General features: G+C 41.2%; 3 protein-coding genes across 5 annotated transcripts; 2 read left to right on the top strand and 1 right to left on the bottom strand.

Moving 5' to 3' along the window:
- Positions 1 to 711: 711 nt before the first annotated feature.
- On the top strand, positions 712 to 6101 carry zgc:172121 (uncharacterized protein LOC337599 homolog). The gene is made up of 8 exons (XM_041271731.1): positions 712 to 982; positions 1157 to 1224; positions 1811 to 1983; positions 3889 to 3992; positions 4082 to 4243; positions 4594 to 4799; positions 5437 to 5513; positions 5919 to 6101. The coding sequence occupies exons 1-8, from the start codon at positions 911 to 913 to the stop codon at positions 6008 to 6010; spliced, it is 954 nt and encodes a 317-aa protein (XP_041127665.1). The 5' UTR covers positions 712 to 910; the 3' UTR covers positions 6011 to 6101.
- Positions 6102 to 7365: 1264 nt separating this feature from the next.
- On the bottom strand, positions 7366 to 15959 carry LOC121327492 (basic immunoglobulin-like variable motif-containing protein). Its single transcript, XM_041271563.1, is given in 10 exon segments — positions 7366 to 7659; positions 8021 to 8117; positions 8409 to 8492; positions 11940 to 12072; positions 12548 to 12642; positions 12726 to 12830; positions 13128 to 13223; positions 13461 to 13487; positions 13489 to 13585; positions 13694 to 15959. Coding segments are annotated over 10 exon segments (1203 nt in total). The 5' UTR covers positions 14151 to 15959; the 3' UTR covers positions 7366 to 7647.
- A 1978-nt stretch (positions 15960 to 17937) lies between these two features.
- Positions 17938 to 23970, top strand: LOC121327586 (inosine-uridine preferring nucleoside hydrolase-like). Of its 3 annotated transcripts, none has more exons than XM_041271691.1 (6): positions 17938 to 18281; positions 19273 to 19465; positions 21074 to 21256; positions 21781 to 21892; positions 22076 to 22212; positions 23260 to 23970. In XM_041271691.1, exons 1-6 carry the CDS (start codon positions 18277 to 18279, stop codon positions 23611 to 23613), a joined length of 984 nt encoding a protein of 327 aa, XP_041127625.1. In that variant the 5' UTR covers positions 17938 to 18276; the 3' UTR covers positions 23614 to 23970. The 3 variants fall into 3 exon arrangements, with proteins under 3 accessions (XP_041127625.1, XP_041127624.1, XP_041127623.1); XM_041271690.1 differs by having other exon boundaries at positions 19270 to 19465; XM_041271689.1 differs by lacking the exon at positions 17938 to 18281 and having other exon boundaries at positions 18319 to 19465.
- The last annotated feature ends 628 nt before the right edge of the window (positions 23971 to 24598 follow it).

Here is a 24598-nt window from a genome sequence, read left to right as displayed (position 1 = left end):
AAACTTATATCCACAGGTAAATGTTAATTAGTTTATGATTTTTATTAAATTATTATCAAAAGGTAAATGCAGAATGTTATATTTCCATCATACATACAGATGTAAATCCTATACGTATTTTTATTGTATTTAGGTTTAGCTGTGTGTATCTCATTAGCTGATCTCGGTAGCTGATCTGTACGGGAAGAAGCGCTTCTTATTAACTGTGCAGATTTAATGTATATTTTTATTTTATTTTTCGTCTCACTCATTTCAGCATATTGAGGATTGTGTGTTTAGCAAAATAAACTAATCTGCAACTGAAAAGTATACTTAAAATATCGAGTACTACAGTGACATTTAACGCATACAAGCAATAGAGAAGCGCTGTACGACAGTTTGTTTACTCTACCTCATTAAAATATTCAAATTGCCGCGGAACCGAGATCAGGTCTACATCGCGACCATATTTTATCAACGCTTGTACGCCCTGTATATGCACCCGACCATTTAGTGTCCCCAAAAAACAGTTCCGTTTCTCACCAAAGATAGATTTGTGGGTTTTTTTTACGTCTCGTATTTATTTTCAGGTCAGACATACTAAGTGGATTTACAAAAAATGTATTACAAATTATCATAAAAAACTCTGCTTTAAAATAATTAGTTAAATGTTTAAAAAAAAAAAAAAAAAACACGAATTGCTGGTATCAAAAGTCCCTCCTAGGTCATTTCCTCTTACAGGAACGACTCGAATCCAAAGTCGTCTGGGTTCATATTTCAGCTCTAGCTTACTTCCCTGCGCTGGATATCAGACAAACATTGTAGGTTCAATAGCAAACCGCGGAGTGGAGTTTCCGCTGCCACTTGTTAATCTTTAATCATTTTGTATAAAACTATCCGTTGGGTTTGAGAGCATTTACACGAAATAAACATGAATGAAAAGGTTGTCATTTTAGACGGTGGTTTTGCAACAGAATTAGAAGCGGGTGGGTTTAAGATCCAGGTAGGCTATATTAGTATTTTTTTTAATTATATACAATAAAGTTTAAACTATTATGTTTGTAATCTTACGCATTTTAAATTTGTTGACGGTTAAACGGCTGGTTTCACAGACCCCAGTATCGAAACCAGTCTCATACCTGAAACACAGAACTGAACCTTATTTTATTTTGGACAGGGAGATCCCTTGTGGAGTGCCAGATTAATTCACACGAATCCGCAGGCTATCAAAGACGTGCACTGCAGGTACGCTGAGGCCGTTTATTTGTATTTATTTTTAGGAACTGAGCTGCTTGGCTGAAGTTTAGTTAGCAGCAGTAAGCAGCCCTGCACATTATTCTTGTTTTGTAACTGACTGAAAGCGGGTTTCTGATGCAACTATATTACAGGACCCCGTTGTAACGAGATGCAAATCGGAATATCTGCTTTTTCTGGTTAAACAATATAGTATTGCGTTATTTATTTTTTTATTAAAGACCCAAACATTGGTCCCCGCTGTTGAAGAAAGTGTAATAAAATAGTTTGCTAGAAACAGCAGGTGGTACCTGGGGAATGTAAATTATATTTTGGAATAAAAAGATGCTGTCTAGTTGAATAGTTTATATAAAGATGCTGTCTAGTAATATAGTTTATATAAAGATGCTGTCTAGTTAAATAGTTTTTTAAAATATTCTGTCTAATGGAATAGTTTATTAAAATATTCTGTCTAATGAAATAGTTTATATAAAGATGCTGTCTAGTGGAATAGTTTATTAAAATATTCTGTCTAATGAAATAGTTTATATAAAGATGCTGTCTAGTGGAATAGTTTCTGTCTTGTTTTATTCGGTAGGTTTCTTTCGAGCGGTGCTGATGTTATCTGTACAGCTACTTATCAGGCGAGTGTGGAGGGCTTTATGAAGTTCCTGGGACTGAGCTCAGAGCAAGCTGTCCAGCTTCTCATGTCAGGGGTGTATCTTGCTAAAGAGGCAGCGCAGGAATTTCATCAAACCTGCCGTGATCCAGGTGAATCGATTCTCATGTACTTCTTGCTTTACTGGAATCAATCACAACTGCTATTGTCTTGACCTGGGTAGCCAGCTTCATTGTTAGTTCTACATTGTTGTTTGGAAGCTGCAGATTTCTTAGACAATGCTAGAAATGGAAAAGTGCCTGCATCCTCCTAGAACTGAATCACTGTGCTATCGTGCAGTTTCACTCTGGTTGCAGCAGTCAGGTCTGCATCCTCCTAGAACTGAATCACTGTGCTGTCGTGCAGTTTCACTCTGTTTGCAGTAGTCAGGTCTGCATCCTCCTAGAACTGAATCACTGTGCTGTCGTGCAGTTTCACTCTGTTTGCAGTAGTCAGGTCTGCTTCCTCCTAGAACTGAATCACTGTGCTGTCGTGCAGTTTCACTCTGGTTGCAGTAGTCAGGTCTGCTTCCTCCTAGAACTGAATCACTGTGCTGTCGTGCAGTTTCACTCTGGCTGCAGTAGTCAGGTCTGCTTCCTCCTAGAACTGAATCACTGTGCTGTCGTGCAGTTTCGCTCTGTTTGCAGTAGTCAGGTCTGCTTCCTCCTAGAACTGAATCACTGTGCTGTCGTGCAGTTTCACTCTGGTTGCAGCAGTCAGGTCTGCTTCCTCCTAGAACTGAATCACTGTGCTATTGTGCAGTTTCACTCTGGTTGCAGCAGTCAGGTCTGCTTCCTCCTAGAACTGAATCACTGTGCTATCGTGCAGTTTCACTCTGGTTGCAGTAGTCAGGTCTGGTTCCTCCTAGAACTGAATCACTGTGCTGTCGTGCAGTTTCACTCTGGCTGCAGTAGTCAGGTCTGCATCCTCCTAGAACTGAATCACTGTGCTGTCGTGCAGTTTCACTCTGTTTGCAGTAGTCAGGTCTGCTTCCTCCTAGAACTGAATCACTGTGCTGTCGTGCAGTTTCACTCTGTTTGCAGTAGTCAGGTCTGCTTCCTCCTAGAACTGAATCACTGTGCTGTCGTGCAGTTTCACTCTGGCTGCAGTAGTCAGGTCTGCTTCCTCCTAGAACTGAATCACTGTGCTGTCGTGCAGTTTCACTCTGGTTGCAGTAGTCAGGTCTGCTTCCTCCTAGAACTGAATCACTGTGCTGTCGTGCAGTTTCACTCTGTTTGCAGTAGTCAGGTCTGCTTCCTCCTAGAACTGAATCACTGTGCTGTCGTGCAGTTTCACTCTGTTTGCAGTAGTCAGGTCTGCTTCCTCCTAGAACTGAATCACTGTGCTGTCGTGCAGTTTCACTCTGGTTGCAGTAGTCAGGTCTGCTTCCTCCTAGAACTGAATCACTGTGCTGTCGTGCAGTTTCACTCTGGTTGCAGTAGTCAGGTCTGCTTCCTCCTAGAACTGAATCACTGTGCTGTCGTGCAGTTTCACTCTGGTTGCAGTAGTCAGGTCTGCTTCCTCCTAGAACTGAATCACTGTGCTATCGTGCAGTTTCACTCTGGCTTCCTCCTTGCAGTAGTCAGGTCTGCTTCCTCCTAGAACTGAATCACTGTGCTGTCGTGCAGTTTCACTCTGTTTGCAGTAGTCAAGTCTGCTTCCTCCTAGAACTGAATCACTGTGCTATCGTGCAGTTTCATTCTGTTTGCAGTAGTCAGGTCTGCTTCCTCCTAGAACTGAATCACTGTGCTGTCGTGCAGTTTCACTCTGGCTGCAGTAGTCAGGTCTGCTTCCTCCTAGAACTGAATCACTGTGCTGTCGTGCAGTTTCACTCTGGCTGCAGTAGTTAGGTTCTGTGACCTAGAACACAGGAAGAAACACTTTCATTTATTTCGTTTTATCCATTTGTCTGTGTGTCAAAAATGAAAGTAGAAAAAAACAAGCTCAGAACCAAAATTTTCTTCAGTACAAGGAAAGAGGGGCCCGTGCTAATAATATATAATTTATTGTTCTTTCAGAAAGGAAGATGCCTTTAGTTGCTGCTTCTGTTGGACCTTATGGCGCCTTTCTGCATGATGGGTCTGAGTACACAGGGGCCTATGAGGAAACAATGCACATACAGGTACTGTGTACATGAGCAGTGTACACAGCACTACACACCTGAATGATCTTGTTAGAAATGATTCATGCTTCTCTCTGATTCGGTTGCAGGATTTCAAAGCTTGGCACCGGCAACAGATCCAGTGCTTGGTGTCAGCAGGAGTTGATCTAATTGCTATGGAAACGATTCCCAGCCAGAAAGAGGCAGAAGCTTTAGTGGATCTTCTTCGAGAATTTCCCAACAGCAAAGCCTGGCTCTCATATTCCTGCAAGGTGATTGCTGCTATTACAGGTCAATTCATTGTGTGCTGGATATCGCAATAGAGCGTGTAGGCGTTTCAAACATGCATTTTGAATTTGAATTGCACTCCCACATTAAAAATCCTTTATTAAAGGATTCACCAAAACGGTGAGGACTGGCAAACCGCAGTGCTGCTGGTCTGATCATACCTCCTAAATGATTTTGACATGCATTCAGTTAAGAGGTGTTGTGCTGGCATGCTGCTGTTTCTAATGTCACTTTGGAGCCCTTATGTAGCAGCTCATGAATATCATCTCATGGGGGGTTTTCACACTCAATTGCAAAGGTATAAACATTAATACATAATTGAAATGTGTTTCAGGATGAACAGTGCATTTCCCATGGAGAGAAGTTTGCAGAAGCTGTGAAGGTGGCCAGCAGGTCAGATCAGCTGGTGGCCATTGGGTTAAACTGCTGCCCTCCCACTATGGTCAGTCCACTGCTGGCTTCTGCCAACAAAAACAAAGCGCCAGGTTTAAGCTGGGTTGTTTACCCTAACAGTGGAGGAGAATGGGATCACAGTACTGGGTGAGTCGCACAACACTGCAGAGGACTGAGTGACAAGGTAGTGTGGCATGATGGGTCATGTAGGCAACAGAAACTAGGCCAGGTAGTGTTGTCAGTGACCCAAAAAGATGCTTTATACAAAAATAAACAAGTGAATAACCCACAAGCTAGCCCTGAAGATTAGATTGGAATATGTTACAGTGAATAACCCACGAGCTAGCCCTGAAGATTAGATTGGAATATGTTACAGTGATACAGATATGTGTTGTGATGTACTGAATAATCCATACAAATCTACTTGCTCATCATTAAAGTATTATATCGTTAAGCCAGTTTCATATATCTAGAAGGCAATAGTACCCATATAGATGTGCAAGCTTGTGATATTGAGAGGTTTGAAATACTGATATTCCAGCTCTCTCTCATTTCTACAGATTAAACAGCCCCTGCCCCGGGCCGTTAATCAGGGCCACTTGTTTTTAATGCGAATCCATCAAGAGAAACCTGCACCACTGATTCCTATGTGTGGTTTGAAAACCTAGAATTTGTTTTTTGTGGAACAGAAACATTGGCTAATGAAAGCAAAGTGAGTGCAACAAGCCTTTAACAAGGGCTCTGACCCAGTTCAAATCATTGCGTTGTTTATTTTTTATGAAAGGTGGATAATGCAGAAAACAAAAAGTTCACTTGCAGACTTCAGCTTAGAGTGGGAAGAACTGGGAGCTAAATGGATCGGTAAGTCTTCTGTTTTTTGCAAATGTAAAAGATTAGATAAACGTTTCAGCCAATGCCTTCATAAGCTTTTCACGAAAACAACAGAAGCCAAAACTTTATTTCATTTTTTCAGCTGCTTCAGTTTTACCTGAACCTCATACAGCTGCTTTACAGACCCTGATTAGTGATAATCCTGCATGACATTTAAATTGGACTTCAAAATTGCAGGACTCTAAACAGTCAAATATTAGTTATTAGGTTCTAGTGTTTCAGAAAATAGCAGGTCTGCCCCCCCCCCCCCCCCCCCCCCCCCCCCCAACATTACTGTAACATGACTGTGGTAAGCACACATAGTTTCAGTAGGTGCAGCAGGTTTAATTGATACAAACTCATTTAGACAGTCACACCACTTCTGTTTATCGACAGGTGGCTGTTGTGGAACTACCCCTTCAGACATTGCAGAGCTAAAACATCGGCTGCATGATCACAGTAACAGTAAAGAGGACCCTGCAGTGTGAGGGACCATATTAACTGAGTACGTGACAGAAACATTGTACTGATAGACTGTGTGATTTCAATGATGTGAATAAAATATATACCAACACTGAAGAACAAGTAGAACTCTTTATTAAAAAAAAAAAAATTTAAAAAAATCCTCACCTCGCTGTCTAAACACAAACTGAATAATAATATTATAGCAGTAAATAAAAAGATCATACATAAAAAAACACAAGGAAATACAACAATCATAAACATCTTAAACGCCTTTCTAATAAAGTAAGTCTTTAAAATTAACTCCAAAAACACTCAAAGAAGCAGACTCCCCGATCTCTAGTGGAATAGAGTTCCATAATTTGGGGGCATAGCAACAGAAGGCCCTGTCGTCCACAGAGCACAGGCGGGACACACAGCAGTCTGAAATCAACAGAGCAGAGGTTGCGAGGTGGAGTGCAAAAAGATAACACATGTCGGAAATAGAGGACAATGACTTTATTACATGGCTGCCACTGAACGGCAGTACAATGTATTCGACATAGCTCAGCACACACACACACACACTATATATATATATATATATATATATATATATATATATATATATATATATATATATATATTATATATATAAGCAAACATACAGTCATTGTTTTGTATTTCACAAAAACAGATTTGAAAATGCACACACCAACTTCACAATTCAGCATTTGCTGTATTCATCTCATACGATCTATGGCAGTTTAGTTGTATGAGAATCTTAGTGAACCCAACTTTATACAGCCCTGGGCTTGCCCTTTTATAGAATGACAGACAGAAACGTTCGGGTGCTTTACCATCAGTTGCAGTACTGGTATACCTGTAACTTGACAATCACACATCAGTATACCACTGTTTTGTAGTTTGATAAGCCCACACACACTAAAGTGATGTCGATGCAGCTGTTTTATTGAAGTTCTAGGGGATCACAGTCAGCTTGGTCCATCTGCTCTAGAGAATCCCCAGCTCCATTGTCACACAGCCCTGGATTGTTACATCAGTGTCTTCTAGCCAAAGCTCTCATTGGCAAATACTGTCACCCCACCCCACACGCACAGCAATGGTGTTCTCCACACTGTTCCATTAGTGACTTATGCTCACGCTATACGGTTTCACATGGATTACTTCACACAGCAACTGAGTGGTGTACTTTTATAAAGATGCTTAAAGAACTTTTTTTTTTTTTTTTTTTTATCACCCTCCCCTGAAGTGAGTGAAAAACATAAACTCCTGACCTGGGAGGAGGTGTTCTTGCAGTACATTTCAGCTCTGCAGTTTACATTTGTACCTGGGTCTGTGTTCCAGTGCAGGCAGCACAGCTGTTATTTGCATATAGTCATTTTAAACAGCAGGCTCTCCATCCCTTTCAGTTTCCGGGGCTACAGCGCTCCTGCATTCGGAGGTGTTAGATATTCTCTTCCATTCAAAGTCTGCACTAAGAGTCCTTCCCAAGCGTCCGGGGTGTTTGCCGGGACTGTCGTCTTCCCTGCTATCAGAGATGCGTGCCCCGCTGCGAGCCGAGACCTGCTGATGAACTTCATGCCCAAGGTTTTCAAAGTGTGACGCCCAGGGGCCCAGTCTTTGCCAGTTTACTCTTTGGAATGCTAGGAGACAGTGCAGGTTACCCCCCCACCTGTTACAAATCAAATGTAGGAAAGCCTTCATCCACATTATTATTCATCAGATATCTAGCTTTAATATTCATCCCGTGGAGAATATCAATAAACAGACAAATACATCAAGAAAATACATGTCAATATTTATAAAGTATAGCCAAAATGGAAATGGTTTTGTGATTATGAGAATTAAGGAGAAGCCATGTACATTTTTTAATTGTTTTCATACAGAAAATGAATGTGTTCTTTAATAGCTCTTACACCCTGCTGCTGCACAGGTGTTTGGACAAGCGGCAGGCATTACTACATTAAACTACAGTATATGTATAGGATTCCTTCTGGTTAACTGAAGTTCTGTGGATTTGAAGTTAAACGTACCTTCTTTGTTTTGCGGTATTGTAAACCCCTGTCTGTGTGATGAATGTCAAGATATTCTGGATTCTGTGTATTGACATCTGTCACTATGTCTGCCCACCTGAAAACATTCAAATCACAAAATAGGATCAAACTAGTTTCCAGTATATCTGAGGAAAAATAAAACATGCATCGTGTCATGACACCTTTGATATGGTCACATGTTCAAACGATGTGGAACTTGATATTGACTGAAAAAATAATAGAATAATGCTGTTTAAAAAATGTGGGCTCCAATTAACCTAGAATCCTTAGAATAATTCTCCTCATGACAGTCACCCTCATCAGGGCTTTGGGGGTGAATGGAGATTAAAGTGGGATTTTAAAGCTACATAAAAACACATCAACATACTTTTTGCAGTGTATGGCTGGATATTTCCTGCTTGGCTCTCCAATAAGTATCCAGTGCTCCACTTCCTTATGTGGGAGGGGACCCCTACACAAAGACAAAGAGTCCTAGGTCACAATTGAATTCCAGTAGCCAGTTGCTTATCTAGGCATCAGGTATCAGCCCTGATCTCTCACAGCTCAACTGGTGTCCCATTGGTTCCTCCAGCCTGGGTGCTGGTGGCTGTGTTGTAGTGCAATGAAGAGGGCTGCACTCTCGTCTTGGAAGGTACATTCAGCAGGGCGGGCTGTGCTTGACCAACATGTTCAGGTCCAGGTGCACACAGAATGCACTGTGCTCTTCCAGGATGAAGCAATGAATGCAGCCTGGTTTGGATATGAAAGTGGCACTAGGCTCTACAGCACACAAGTGGGTCCAAAACACTGGCCGGGTACTTCAGATTTCATTGGTTTGGGTTTCCTGGACTCTGCTATTACTATATTTATACAAATGGTTTCTGAGGAGAACACAAAATACAATACATGTCTAGACTTTTCGATGTGTGTGCTGACCATGGGCGGCGCGTATAAGAGGCTTGGGGAGGCTAAGCCGCCCCAAAATAAATTGCCCAAACCCTCACAAGAAATTGTTCTGACCGACACCAAAAATATTTGTGAGAGAAGATCGATTTTTTTTTATTCCGCAAGCACGCAAAGCAAACCAGACTGCTAGGTCAGCTGTGATATCAAAATCAACACTAGACCAGGGGTCCTCAAAGTAATTTATGCACGGGCATAAATTGATCTTACTTGGCTGTTTGCTGGCACACTGACTATTGCATAAGTTCTTATCTTAAACACTGCTATCCCGCGATTATACAGTCCATCTACATCTAAAATATATATATATATATATATATATATATATATATATATATATATATATATATATATATATAGCGCTCTGGAAAAAATTGAGAGACCACTGCAAAATTATCAGTTTCTCTGGTTCTCTTGGTTTTACTATTTATAGGTATGTTCCAAGGTTATCTGTGAAACTGATAATTTTGCAGTGGTCTCTTAATTTTTTCCAGAGCGCTATATATATATATATATATATATATATATATATATATATATATATATATATATATATATATATATATATATATAATTTTAGAGGGAGTTATTCTTGGCTCACTCTGATAAGGCCAAGTTTCAGGCAGTAATTGTGGGTGCTGTGCTTATTCTTTTAAATATTTTATATAAAATATGCAATGCAAATATTTTTAAATGGCATGTTTACACAGATAACCATGAATAAACTAAAATAAACGAGGATATATAGCGTCTCGCTTTGTCTCACTTTGGCACATTTGTCAACACTAGACCGCTCATCTACAGTACAATTATTCTGAGAAAGTGGATTCGTAACTAAATCTACCATGGTGTTTTCCTTGTCTGGTGAAATTAATAAATGTATATATAGAGAAAATTAAATTCTAAATGCTGAAATGTATTATTTTTGACAATAACAGTCGGCAAAAGTTCTCACTCGGCATATTAACATCCCAGTTGACTGGAATGATAGGACAATTGTCAGATCTTTCACTTTTCCACTGGCTACTCACTCGCCTTCAATATTCATGCAGAATACCGTGAACGGCCTGTGCTACTTATGATTGGACAGCTGTGTGAAAGTTGACAGATATTTGACTCTCCTATTGGTTAAACTTACTGTCATTACCTGCAATTGAAACAGACACAGTTTATGTCCCTACCAGCTAACTTATGATTGGGCTGTCACAGAGAAAATGCAGATATTCAATTGGTTGATTTATTGATTGTATCAATAGGCCCTTGAGGATTTAAAAAAAAAAAAAAAAAAAATACAAGTACAGCATAAGCAAGCAGCACTGTCAGACTGCTGTGACATTTTGTTGGAAAACGTGTTTAAAAGCTTTATTTATTTTCCCACGCTACGACCTGCTAGAAATGTGTTCATGACCCATAATTTAAAAACAGCTGCCACGGGCATGATGGCCTGGCTTCGTGGGCACCACTTTGAGGACCAATGCTGTAGACAGATACAGGATTTAGGTGCATTTCAATGTCACTGGAGGAGACAATGCTTGGCTAGTTTAACGTCAATTCTTCCCACCGATCTGAGCCCCACATACCAATGAAAACTCTGACTCCTTTTCGCTCATTCGTTTGCCTGGAACATTCAATTCACAATTTCAACATTTATTCTAAATTGCAGTTATCTATACAAACAGCTTGATCTGAATCTGATTTTACAGAACTGGTGGCAAAATATTTAAGTAGCATACCGCACAAACGCACCACAGTTTTGTGAGAATTTGTAACTGTATGTGCCGCTACAATCAGAACATAGTTCCTTCTATTGAGAACAAATGCCACCGTTCAGAACTGTTTGTGGTGCCAGATTATGAATGTTTCTGGCGTTTTTTCTTTAGATTTTCCAGTCATTCACTCTATTTTCAGAAAGCAGGGTCTTTTGAACTTCTAAAAAGTGTCTGCAAGGAAAATAGAAAAATCGCAGCTGCCTGCTTACTGTGCTCTAATTATGAAACCGTATTTTAATATTCTGATGAAAATGAATGGTTTTGCTTACCAAAGGCAGTTTTCAGATATACAGGCAAATAAAGCTATGATGGTCCTGTTGCACCATCACCAGGGTTCAAAATACAGGATTTAGTTGCATTTCAATGTCATTCGAGGAGACATGCTTGGCTGGTTTAATGGCCACTCTTCCACCGATCTGATCCCTGTATAGATATTCAAATGTTTATGGTAAGAGTGCAGTTATTTCTTTCTTTTTTATTTATTAATATACCTTATGAAATAAGTTGAATGCCCCTTGAGTATATACGATAGTAACTGTGTGTTTAGAAGCTTAATAGTCAGTGTTAATAATGGATTTAAATTGGTGTCAAGTGATGGAAATGGTGTTCGAAATTGGTGTAGGACTGTAGGACTGCAGAACAGGTTAACAGATCTAAAGGTTTTAAAAACCAGTGCAGCTTGTTATCCTTACTGTTGTTCTAATACACGGTTTAATGTACAAGCTATTGCTATGATAAACTTCATTTATTTGGCCACCTTATGTTGGGGGGATCCACAGCGAGTGAGCACTGAAAGGAAGGCTTTCACTGAAACTGCACAGAGAGGATCCACAGCGAGTGAGCACTGAAAGGAAGGCTTTCACTGAAACTGCACAGAGGGGATCCACAGCGAGTGAGCACTGAAAGGAAGGCTTTCACTGAAACTGCACAGAGAGGATCCACAGCGAGTGAGCACTGAAAGGAAGGCTTTCACTGAAACTGCACAGAGAGGATCCACAGCGAGTGAGCACTGAAAGGAAGGCTTTCACTGAAACTGCACAGAGAGGATCCACAGCGAGTGAGCACTGAAAGGAAGGCTTTCACTGAAACTGCACAGAGGGGATCCACAGCGAGTGAGCACTGAAAGGAAGGCTTTCACTGAAACTGCACAGGTGTGATACTGAAGACAGAGGGCGGGTAGACACTACCTGTATGCTTTAGCAGCTTTCAACAGGGTTGCTTCAAATCCCACTGGACAGAAGTAGTGATTCTGACAGTGGTAGATATAAGCCATCGAATCGTCTTGTAGTCCTCGAGTTAATTTCAGTAAAGCTCCTTCAGCTACACACAGAAAGACTTGCGTTATTACACTGCAGTAAGAGGGGTAACATGCCAACACTCAACCAAGCAATTTAATAAGCAGCATTATTCAGGAGTCTTAATGTGAAGAGGAGCCTCTGGTCACTGGATTCAGTTTCTTTTGGTAATTCTAGATTTAGCACTATTGAGCGTTTATTAGTTATGGGTGAAACCCTGACTGGCCTTGCAAATAGTAAGTAGTGTGGTGTGGAGACACTTTGTTGCCAGTTTAATTGAGTGCATCAGAAACTGACAGCATAGGATAATTCACACATTATGATAATGTGGTTTCACTGTGTTTAAAGTAAATTGTACATTTACAGTATTTTCAAACATAATACCTATTCAGCAGTTCATTGTTCTCAATATGTTATGATGTGCAAGTCATTTTGGGTAGAATCTACAGATATCTGAATGTCTGACAGCATGAGAATTAGTGACTTGTACTCACACTTACCCGTTTCCCCAGCAGTCCTGTTTTTCCCATGCGGTTTGTATAAAATATATGAACATCCTCGAACACGAAAGTTATCATTGATTTGTCTGAACCACCTGTTAACACAACATTTTACAAGGTCAGATTAGCATTGTAATTGTTTTCAATAGCATTGGATACAGTAAGCAGCTCAACCCACCGCATTAGTGTTGCATTTCCAGTGAAGGGACCGAACTTGATCTCTTCAAAGGGTGGCTGGAAGCCCAAAATAAGCAACACCTCCTCTTGGGTGATTGGCGGGAGACTAGAAAATACATTTGAACAAGCTGAAAGATTGCTGCTTCAGATCAGTTTGCACACACTGCTTGAGGGTTCATTACTTAACACTGAAGAAAAGGAATCCCCTGCATTGTCCCACCTCATCAGCAAGTCAGTTGCAGCTGTGTGGAGATATTCACACTGGCTAGAAAACACTGCTGCTGCTGCTTAAACAGTCTGGGCTATGAGACAGAACTATGTCCCACAGCTTACATCACTAAACTGATCACCATGCAGATGAGACTTTCTTGAAGGAGGGAATTCATTGTGGCATTATTCTTACCTCCCTGCCCCAAGTGTGCTGTATAAGAAATTCCAACATGACACCAGAGAGGAAATTCCACAGGAAGTCTTGTACTGGGGACGACTGATACAATACCTGAGCGCAAAATATTCAAAAGAACATTAAACATCCTTAGTCTACCATTGCTTGCAACCAAATGGTAAAGAGATACACAAGCATTTAACATAATCTTATATATGTGTGTGTCATATTTATATATAATGTGCCAATCTTGCAATTACTACTATAATACTGGATGGGTGTTCAAAGAGACACACAGGCTTGTTTGTCTTTGAAACCAAGCCATCACTTTCTTTTATATAATAAACCCACCATCTTCTTTGATCCAGTACTTTTCTGTTTTATTTCTTCCAGTGTTGCCTGCTGGGGAAACTCTTGTAAGTTTCGACAGTGCTTATCAGATGCCTTTATCTTCCTGAAGCCAGTCTTCAAGTTGCCTATAGAAAATGAATGAGTTCTTTACAATCTAATGAAACCTCACAGAATAGGCTGCACTGATACAGAGCACAGCTGTAGTCCACTTCCTAGACTGTTTTCAGACTCACCTGTCCAGCTTTTCATTCTTATTAGAACAGTATCAAAGTCGGTGGTGTCGATCTCCCACACTAGCACAGGCTTTGTGTGACTGGCAGTCACGTCTTCTATAGCAGAGTCCCCCTCACAAGTGATACTGGAGCTGCTGTGATCCTGGCCCTCAGCGTGTGACTGTACAAGCAAGGCTGCAGGGGCTGAGTGTTTAGAGGAGTGATAGAGACACGCAGCCTGGTTCACCAAGGCGTAGTCTGAACACACTGTGTAAAACTGTTCCCGGGAGTGTGTCACTGGGCAGGTCCGTGGACGCTGTCCTTCGTTGTTTGATCCTCCAGGTGCAGCCGAAGCACCTCGGCTCAAATAATTGAACAAGGCGTGTTCCCCCCCATCTCTGCTCCGGGGCTTCACCACAGCAGCCTGGTCACCGCTGCCTGAAAGATCTGTGGCTGGACTTCCTGCAGTGTTAGGCATTGAATGAAGCTGGGATAGTACATGAGAGAAGAGTAGGCTATTAAGAGGATTTTTCAAATCCAGTCATGCAACAGAACACCACCGGCCGAATCTGGAAAAGAACAAAAATTGATATGGTTTTATAAAGCAAGTTGTTTCCATGTCAGATACACACAGCACCAAAGAAAGCACATTACAACAGAAATACTGTTCACTCAAGTCTAGTATTTCAAGATAAGTTTTCAGGGTAAATGTCAGACATACTAGTCTGTGTCAAACACAGTGAGACTGCTGTTAAATGTAATTATATAGAAGTCAAAGTATACATGAGTTGTATTTAAAGTCGTGTTTTTTATATTACTTCAAATTTGCAATTAATCAAAAGCCTGTCAATTAAACTTGTTTATAATTGTAAAATGAACAATGATAATTTAAATTAGCAATGTAGCTACCAGTAAATGTAGGTGGACGCACTGGGAGGCCACCAAAACATGTGGTTTGAGTGATTACCAATGATACATATTCAGAAGCCACAGAAGGGGCGCTCGCATGTATTACCCCATACACACAGTTCAAACTTGGGCAGTGTCTCTTGTGCTTCTTTTCTTTATTTTATCACGGATGACCCTGCAAATCACACTGGTCTGGGATGTAGCTGTTTTACACGCACTTTACAATACTCAAGCATGCAACATTCCACCTAAACAACAGAACAGTGAAATAAAAGGCCACACTTCAAACGCCCTTTACTGGTCTTTCCAAATGTCATCAAGCTTTGAAAGCTGGGCATACATACCTAGCTTTGTATGTCGCGTCGTTACCAAACTTAATGTGCCCTATGTGGTGCATTTGTTTAACAGAGGTAGCGTTAACGCTATTTACCTGGGCAATGCAGTGCTCAGAACATATCGCCTATTTAAACGTGGCAGCTTATACTATCTGCGACTGAAGGCGTGGAAAATGGGGCTATTCAGACCAATCAAACTCAAGTGAATTATTATCATCTCTACCCGGAAAAGATATTTAAATTGGTCAGTTTTAGGCCAGTCATTTATTTATAATAAAACACGGTGTACCTATAAAGAACCAAAACCATGACACGATTTAGCTAAGTATTAAATCATCAATAACAACTATTATTTAATACCTTACCATCAAAATAACATGTCATTCTGCGTTGGTACAGTAAAACCCTGCTTTTCAGAGTCTGTCTGGATTAACAACACGAAACCTGCAACGAACACGAAACACAAAACCACACATAGCGCATGCGTACTTTATAATAAAACCACCCCAGCCCTTCACTCGGCATTATGTACTACTATGTTACATACATACATACATACATACATACATAAATCACAGCGTCGTTTAAACAAGTTAAACAGCAAACGAGAAGCTGAACATTTCCTAATGCACCGAGGCTTTAATACACCGTCTTCCTGCTCAGCTGCAGCATCGACTGTACCACTCTGCCAAAGGGGAGACGTAACTAGCATTAAAATCGCAGATTTTATGATATTGAATCAGAAAGATAAAAATGTGTATGTTTTTACTTTAAATTTCGTTTGAATACAAAAATGATCATATTGTTTTAGAATAGCGTAAATGAAATGAAATGTACATGAATTTATATACAAGTAGAACCCCACCAAATGATGGTGAGGTCTGAAGAGGAGTCCAACTTCCAGGCAGTGAGCGTTGAATACTTTTATAAAGATGCAGCCCCATGTTTCTATGGAGACTGGAGAGTAATAATGTAGTTTGAAGTTCAAAGTTACGTGCTTCTCTGTTTGCTGTACAATAATCTGTTGTCGAACATTTCAGCATTGCCATGCAGATGATTAAGTTGTTTAAATAATAATAATAATAATAATAATAATAATAATAATAATAATAATAATAATATTATTATTATTATTATTATTATTATTATTATTATTATTATTATTATTATTCGTTTATTATAGCATCTTTCACACCTAGGAGTCTCAAATCACACTATTAATGAGACAATCACATCTATATATGCTGGAGTGAAACATTCTTTAATTGTTTTGCTCTAAATGTTGTGTGAGGCATTGCAATATCAAAAGAAAAGTAGAGTTCACACTGGCATGACCCCCCCTCCTCCCCACCTCCCCCAACAAAAAACCTGTCAAACACATATCTAGTGTGATTGGACAGAGACCTATCATTTTTACACCAGATTCACCCTTCAACTCCTTTGATTCGACGATGCGTGTGCACGTACTGTTCACACCGACGTGCGATGAGACGTCGAAGTCGAAGATTTAATATAGAAGTTATGGCCTCAGATAATACTAGCATTACAAGAAAAAAAAAAAAAAAAAACTTCAAAAGTCGGTGATCTACTGCCTTTAAACCAGTGGTTTTCATCCTTTTCATCTCAAGTACCAGTGTTTCTAGCAGCGACCACCACGCGTACCGATAACTGCCCAATCTAAAGCAGCGACTGAAAATCACCACCTAAACAGGTGGTTTCAGAATTTTCTTTTTACGCCAGATAGTTCTCAAAACTCCTTTCATTATTTTACTGGACATCGGATAAAATTTCAGACTCAAGATTCCTGTGTATTATCGAGCATGTCAGCGTTATGTTACAATCGATTATTATTATTATATGTTTATTTAGCAGACACCTTTATCCAAGGTGACTTACGGAGACTAGGGTGTGTGAAGTCAGCTGCAACGTCTCACCCAAAAGACGGAACACAAGGGATTTGAATCAGGACAAGCCGTTTAACCACTAGACCGCACAGCCTCCTTGATATTGCAGGGGTCGTCGCCTCAAAGCAATACAGAAGTACCAGCCTTCACAATAAACCATAATATACTATTACAGTTAGTATGAAACCATAATATAATATTACAATTAGTACGAAACATAAGATAATATTACAATCGGTACGATCTGTTCTGAGATTCTACAGTTCAGTAAAACATGACTCTTAAAAAATGAATGCTTTTAACAGTGCATTTGAAGATATGTATGGAAACACATATCACAAAGGACAAGATGGTTATTGTAGCCTTTGGAAACGAAGGTACAACACAATTAGTTATTTAAACCGGGTTCACTGTTTACAAATCATCGCATTTCATTTTGAATTGACAGACTTTCCTTGATAAAAATGAATCGGTCTGAAAGAGTCTAGGCTGTTACTAGACGTGCTCTTGTGACCAACTCTGAGGACAGCTGCTATTTAATCCCATGTGAATCATGCTTTAAATGGCTGTGGTAAAACCAAGACCTATAAGCACTCGAACAGGTTTGCAATGAGAAGCAGGAGGATGGACGTGGGGATCTAATTGACCAGGTAAGGTAGGTTGTTCTTTCTGTTATTAATTTGTATGTTTGGTTCTAAATGTGATTGTGAAACATCACGGTTCTTAGGCCAATTTTGAGTTCATTGAAAGTTTGGAGTGTAGTTAATTTTTACTTACAGAAACATTTTTTAAATTATTACCCATCTACAAAAATCTCCCTGAGCCCCCCTTCGCTAACCATGATGCTTTGCACTGAAACATGACCTGACCCTTCACTCGCCATATGTGATGTGGTGCTTACAAAGGTAACGCGAAATGTTCCTGTCAGGACAACTAAGGAATTCAGCACCTCCGCTCACAAAAATGCTTATTCACTGCCAGACATTAACTACTTTAGATGTGTAATGACTGCAGTATAGGATACTGCCCTTAAGGTTAGGGTTTCGGTATAGGGAGAGGATTATTCATTGTTTTATTAACAATAATAGGATAGCCAATCAGAGTGCAGTGTCCTGACAGCAGAATCTCATGTTACCTTTGTAAGGACAGCATATTTGACAGACCTTTGTCTGAAACGACGCCTCATACATTAAGGGCAAACTGTCAGAAGAGGATAATGATCTTTGCCATGTTTCTACCACATCTTGTTATGGCTCATGTGGCAACTGCCTTCATACAAAAATCTAACCTTCAATCTTCAACATCCCAGTTTAAACTTTGAGACTGAAGCTAACCAACGTCATTGCTTTACTGTTAATTATTATTAAGAACTGAGCCACTGCCAAAAACACCTGAACTATTTCAAAAGAGCAACAAGCGACTGCAGAACCAAGAGGCAATCAAGCACCGCTGTTACATGAGGTAAAGTTTCTTAATGTTTCTTGTATTGTGGGTTCCCTTGGCTGTATTTCTTAATGTTTCTTGTATTGTGGGTTCCATGGCTGTATTTCTTAATGTTTCTTGTATTGTGAGTTCACTTGGCTGTATTTCTCAATGTTTCCTGTGTTGTGGGTTCCCTTGGCTGTATTTCTTAATGTTTCTTGTATTGTGGGTTCCATGGCTGTATTTCTTAATGTTTCCTGTGTTGTGGGTTCCCTTGGCTGTATTTCTTAATGTTTCTTGTATTGTGGGTTCCATGGCTGTATTTCTTAATGTTTCCTGTGTTGTGGGTTCCCTTGGCTGTATTTCTTAATGTTTCTTGTATTGTGGGTTCCCTTGGCTGTATTTCTTAATGTTTCTTGTATTGTGGGTTCCCTTGGCTGTATTTCTTAATGTTTCTTGTACTGTGAGTTCACTTGGCTGTATTTCTTAATGTTTCTTGTATTGTGAGTTCACTTGGCTGTATTTCTTAATGTTTCTTGTATTGTGAGTTCACTTGGCTGTATTTCTTAATGTTTCTTGTATTGCGGGTTCACTTGGCTGTATTTCTTAATGTTTCTTGTATTGTGAGTTCACTTGGCTGTATTTCTTAATGTTTCTTGTATTGTGGGTTCCATGGCTGTATTTCTTAATGTTTCTTGTATTGTGGGTTCCATGGCTGTATTTCTTAATGTTTCTTGTACTGTGAGTTCACTTGGCTGTATTTCTTAATGTTTCTTGTATTGTGAGTTCACTTGGCTGTATTTCTTAATGTTTCTTGTATTGTGAGTTCACTTGGCTGTATTTCTTAATGTTTCCTGTGTTGTGGGTTCTCTTGGCTGTATTTTTTAATGTTTCTTGTATTGTGGGTTCCCTTGCCTTGGCTGTATTTCTTAATGTTTCTTGTATTGTGGGTTCTATGGCTGTTTTTCTTAATATTTCTTGTATTGGGAGTTCCCTTGCCTTGGCTGTATTTGTATTTATTTTGCAGCAGCTCTGTTGAAATGGCGAAGAAGCTGCTGCTGGTGGATGCAGACTGTGGTGTGGATGATGCTCAGGCATTAATGATGGCCCTGGCTGCCCCCCAGGTTCAGGTGCTGGGGGTGACCTGCTGCTTTGGGAACGCACCCATTGAGAACGTGTGCAGAAATACACTCAGGGTCCTGAGAGTGTGCAACAGGACCGAGGCAAGTGTGGATGTTCACTTAGAAGTCAATGTTATACTGTTCTTTATATATACTATCAGCTTGTTCCACAGAGCCTGATTGTTGCCTTAGGTAAGGTCGTGTAAGATCAGTGTTCATCTTAGTTATGAAACCAGCTGCATAATGGTATGGTGCCACCCTTATTATGATTTTTCTGAGGATCCAGTTCTTGATTTGTAATAGGGCTTAAAACTCACACTAGCCCTGCACGCAGTCCTGGGTTACGAATGTTAGGGTTGAAGCTCACACTAGCCCTGCACCCGGTCCTGGGTTACGAATGTTAGGGTTGAAGCTCACACTAGCCCTGCACGCAGTCCTGGGTTACGAATGTTAGGGTTGAAGCTCACACTAGCCCTGCACCCAGTCCTGGGTTACGAATGTTAGGGTTGAAGCTCACACTAGCCCTGCACCCAGTCCTGGGTTACGAATGTTAGGGTTGAAGCTCACACTAGCCCTGCACCCAGTCCTGGGTTACGAATGTTAGGGTTGAAACTCACACTAGCCCTGCACCCAGTCCTGGGTTACGAATGTTAGGGTTGAAGCTCACACTAGCCCTGCACCCAGTCCTGGGTTACGAATGTTAGGGTTGAAGCTCACACTAGCCCTGCACGCAGTCCTGGGTTACGAATGTTAGGGTTGAAGCTCACGCTAGCCCTGCACCCAGTCCGGGGTTACGAATGTTAGGTTGAAACTCACGCTAGCCCTGCACCCAGTCCTGGGTTACGAATGTTAGGGTTGAAGCTCACACTAGCCCTGCACCCAGTCCTGGGTTACGAATGTTAGGGTTGAAGCTCACACTAGCCCTGCACCCAGTCCTGGGTTACGAATGTTAGGGTTGAAGCTCACACTAGCCCTGCACCCAGTCCTGGGTTACGAATGTTAGGGTTGAAGCTCACGCTAGCCCTGCACCCAGTCCTGGGTTACAAATGTTAGGGTTGAAGCTCACACTAGCCCTGCACCCAGTCCTGGGTTACGAATGTTAGGGTTGAAGCTCACACTAGCCCTGCACCCAGTCCTGGGTTACGAATGTTAGGGTTGAAGCTCACACTAGCCCTGCACCCAGTCCTGGGTTACGAATGTTAGGGTTGAAACTCACACTAGCCCTGCACCCAGTCCTGGGTTACGAATGTTAGGGTTGAAACTCACACTAGCCCTGCACCCAGTCCTGGGTTACGAATGTTAGGGTTGAAACTCACACTAGCCCTGCACCCAGTCCTGGGTTACGAATGTTAGGGTTGAAGCTCACACTAGCCCTGCACCCAGTCCGGGGTTACGAATGTTAGGTTGAAACTCACCCTAGCCCTGCATCCAGTGTGTTAGATTCCTGTGTTATTTGTGAGTGATGGGTGTGAATGTCGCTGTTAGATTCCTGTTTTATTTGTGACTGATGGGTGTGAATGTCGCTGTTAGATTCCTGTGTTATTTGTGACTGATGGGTGTGAATGGCGCTGTTAGATTCCTGTGTTATTTGTGACTGATGGGTGTGAATGTCGCTGTTAGATTCCTGTGTTATTTGTGACTGATGGGCGTGAATGTCGCTGTTAGATTCCTGTGTTATTTGTGACTGATGGGTGTGAATGTCGCTGTTAGATTCCTGTGTTTCGCGGAGCAGCCTCCTCACTAGTAGGAACTCAAGCAAGCCTTTCCTTCGATCACTTCGGGACAGACGGACTAGGCGACACTCCAGATGAGGCACACACAGGGACGGAGTATGTGCAGAAAGAGCATGCAGTCAATGCCCTGATCAGAATAGTGTGTGAGCACGAGGGCCAGGTAAGAGCTGCCAAGCTTTTCCACTTCAGCCTACACATGTTTATCCAGGGGCAAGTAGCTTATTGACAATGTTGTCTGGACCGACAAGGTTCCTGATACAAGGACAGATAGCAACTTGCTGTAAGCATAGCAGAAATACAATGAAATAAAAACACACACACACACACACACACACACACACACACACACACACACACAGAACAACACAACAGCTTGTTTGCTCCCATGTCTAAACCAATTTTTAAACACAGTAGCACTGACTATCGTGCAAAAAGAAACATACTTATGCTTTGGCTAAACCCACAAACACCTTATAAATAGCCAAAACTATACTTCAGGACTTTTTTCATATAAGAAACTAACTACTGTGTCAGAATTAGAACCCTGTGGTGGAAGCTAAAACAAACATCTGGAGACACTATTCTCAACACTCGTTTATTACTACACAGAGCGTGGATGACAGCAGAGAGTCCAGCTTCTCCCATGTTCTTAGCATACATATTATAATACACTGCACCCTGCAGGTTTCTCTAGTTGCTGTTGGCCCCTTGACTAACCTGGCCCTTGCTGTACGAATGGACCCGACTTTCCCTCAGAAACTCAAGGACCTGTATATTATGGGAGGGAACATGGAAGGTAAAGAATATATTGCTCTGCAGGTAGAGTTAGAGATGCTGTGTGTAACGCATTGCTCTGCAGGTAGAGTTAGAGATGCTGTGTGTAACGCATTGCTCTGCAGGTAGAGTTAGAGATGCTGTGTGTAACGCATTGCTCTGCAGGTAGAGTTAGAGATGCTGTGTGTAACGCATTGCTCTGCAGGTAAAGGGAACAGGACTGTCTGCGGAGAGTTCAATTTCGTGATGGACCCGGAAGCTGCTTATGTCGTTCTCAATGAGTTTTCCTGCCCTATGTACATTGCCACCTGGGACTTCACTTGTCGTAACAAGCTGCCATGGGTAAGTGGGCACTTCCTATTACGCTGACTCACACACACTAACAAATTATATCTGACCAACGCATTTCTTGTACAAGTTGGATCATTTGCAAAGTTCTGATAATATGAGCTAACTTGCCTGCTTTACTCCCAACACAAACAAAAACAGAGCCATTGTCAGTGACACAAAGTCAGTGCAATTGTCCCTCCCCTCTCATGGGAACTCGTCTGTGTATGTGTCAGAAGTGCAACGTTTTCCTGTTCTGAGCTCAGTGTACTCCTGTACCTGCACACACAAAATTATACAGCTGAGAGGTTCCAGAAGGAGGGTCAGACACCAGCTGACAACTTCCAGAGGGAGGGGCTTACAATCACTGGAACATACTGCTGAATGGAAATGTGCTCAATGGAAACACAGCTACATCCCGAGACCTCTGAGCCCCATTCACAGTATATTAAACACAGCTACATCCCGAGACCTGGTGCCTCTTTCTTCACCTCTGAGCCCCATTCACAGTATATTAAACACAGCTACATCCCGAGACCTGGTGCCTCTTACTTCACCTCTGAGCCCCATTCACAGTATATTAAACACAGCTACATCCCGAGACCTGGTGCCTCTTTCTTCACCTCTGAGCCCCATGTATATTGTTCCTGTGGTTTGGCCAGTGCTGTACACTGGACTCTATGCAACATCTAACCACTGGAGTATCCAAGGTTAGCATCCAGAACTGCAACAATACTGCAAATTCATTTTAGATTGGGACAATAGAAAGTGATCACTTGAAGCTTGTCTACAGCTTCTTTATGTAGGGTGTACTTGAAACTTGGCTTCATAACAGCAGCTCTTCAGCTACGATGTGAAGATGTCTTCCATGAGTAACCCAGATGTTTGTAATAAAAATAGAGGACATGGTCACATCTGGGAAGAGTAGTGCCTGCTCCTTCACCACAGAAACCACAGTGTTGGGGTTCGGGTGGGATGGGTACAGCATGTGTGTGAAAATGAACCTGTAGAATGTAGAAGCCTGTGCAATGTTAAACACTGGTGACAATGTTTCACACACAGGAATTCTTTGATGAATGGGTGAGCCAGGATGGTGACAAGGCTGCCTTTATGAAGAGGATCACGTCTCAGTGCAGGGCCTATTCCAGAGCCACATCCAGAAAGGATGTGCTGTTCGGAGCTGGCTTTGTATCCTACGACTCGTATGCCATGGCAGCCGCTATAGACAGCAGTGTAATGAGTGGGAGCATCGAGTGCTCAGTCAGTGTGGAGCTGCGAGGAGAACTAACCAGAGGCATGATGATCCTGGATCCCAGTCACAACCTGAACAAGAAGCACAAGGCCTTCCTCATGAAGGAGTGGGACATGAACAAGTTCACACAGCTGCTCATGGCTGCTTTAAAGCAGAGCTGCTGAATCACCACCCAGGATACCTTGCACAACACAAAGCATTACTGTACCTTTAAATAAGGCAGAGCTGCTGAATCACCACCCAGGATACCCTGCACAACACAAAGCATTACTGTACCTTTAAATAAATCATAGCTGCTGAATCACCACCCAGGAAACCCTGCACAACACAAAGCATTACTGTACCTTTAAATAAAGCATAGCTGCTGAATCACCACCCAGGATACCCTGCACAACACAAAGCATTACTGTACCTTTAAATAAAGCAGAGCTGCTGAATCACCACCCAGGATACCCTGCACAACACAAAGCCATTAAATAAAATCTGATTCCCCTTTACCACAGCATGTGTGTGTTTCATCAATGTGAGACTGTGAAATCATGGCAACACATCTGAGGTAAGACTCACTGTAATCAGTATTAGTTCAGTGTACCCTCAGACCCATGGACTGAGTCAATGCTGTAAAAGCTGGCTGTTCAGGTGGGACTCTGCCATTACAAGACAAGGTGGGTCTGACAAGCCATGGATCTGAATGCAGCTTCAGCACTTTCACTAATACTTCATTCAACAGCCACAAGGTTAAGGATACAGACCAATCTCATGACTACAATCAGAAGACAGAACCACATCTTTAACAGAGTCCTTAAAACAAGTTTCCACTTTTCAATTCAGCTGACCTCAAACACATACAGTTATAAAAGTTTCCAAACTATGAACACACTGAGGCTCAGTACTACAAGGATGCTGCTACTTATGATTAGGGCTGAATTTTTGTTCACATGAAACAAAACACATCTTGAAATACCTAAAAATAATTATTTCAAAGTATTTCATGATTAAACATGTATAAAAATAGAAAAAATATAACGTTGTCGCATATTTAAATGCTTACCTGAAAAACAGTACATGCTAAATTGTAGAATATTTTAAAAGACATTATATTTTCACGATTAGTGAATTATCAGAAGTGAAAATGAACAGATAATTAAC

Source organism: Polyodon spathula, chromosome 15 (assembly GCF_017654505.1).
Source record: "Polyodon spathula isolate WHYD16114869_AA chromosome 15, ASM1765450v1, whole genome shotgun sequence".
Classification (NCBI taxonomy): Eukaryota; Metazoa; Chordata; class Actinopteri; order Acipenseriformes; family Polyodontidae; genus Polyodon; species Polyodon spathula.
The sequence above is the reverse complement of the archived record's forward strand: the minus strand, read 5'-3'. Positions and strand labels throughout refer to the sequence as shown.

Excerpts from the sequence above, each read along its gene's own strand:
- LOC121327586 (XM_041271689.1), top strand. The coding sequence starts at position 19,130 with ATGTTTCTTGTATTGTGGGTTCCCTTGCCTTGGCTGTATTTCTTAATG. Across the intron at positions 19,466-21,073 it reads GAGTGTGCAACAGGACCGAG|ATTCCTGTGTTTCGCGGAGC; the intron begins GCAAGTGTGGAT and ends TGTCGCTGTTAG. Across the intron at positions 22,213-23,259 it reads GTCGTAACAAGCTGCCATGG|GAATTCTTTGATGAATGGGT; the intron begins GTAAGTGGGCAC and ends TTTCACACACAG.
- zgc:172121 (XM_041271731.1), top strand. The coding sequence starts at position 911 with ATGAATGAAAAGGTTGTCATTTTAGACGGTGGTTTTGCAACAGAATTA. Across the intron at positions 1,225-1,810 it reads ATCAAAGACGTGCACTGCAG|GTTTCTTTCGAGCGGTGCTG; the intron begins GTACGCTGAGGC and ends TTTATTCGGTAG. Across the intron at positions 4,800-5,436 it reads GAATGGGATCACAGTACTGG|GTGGATAATGCAGAAAACAA; the intron begins GTGAGTCGCACA and ends TTTTTATGAAAG.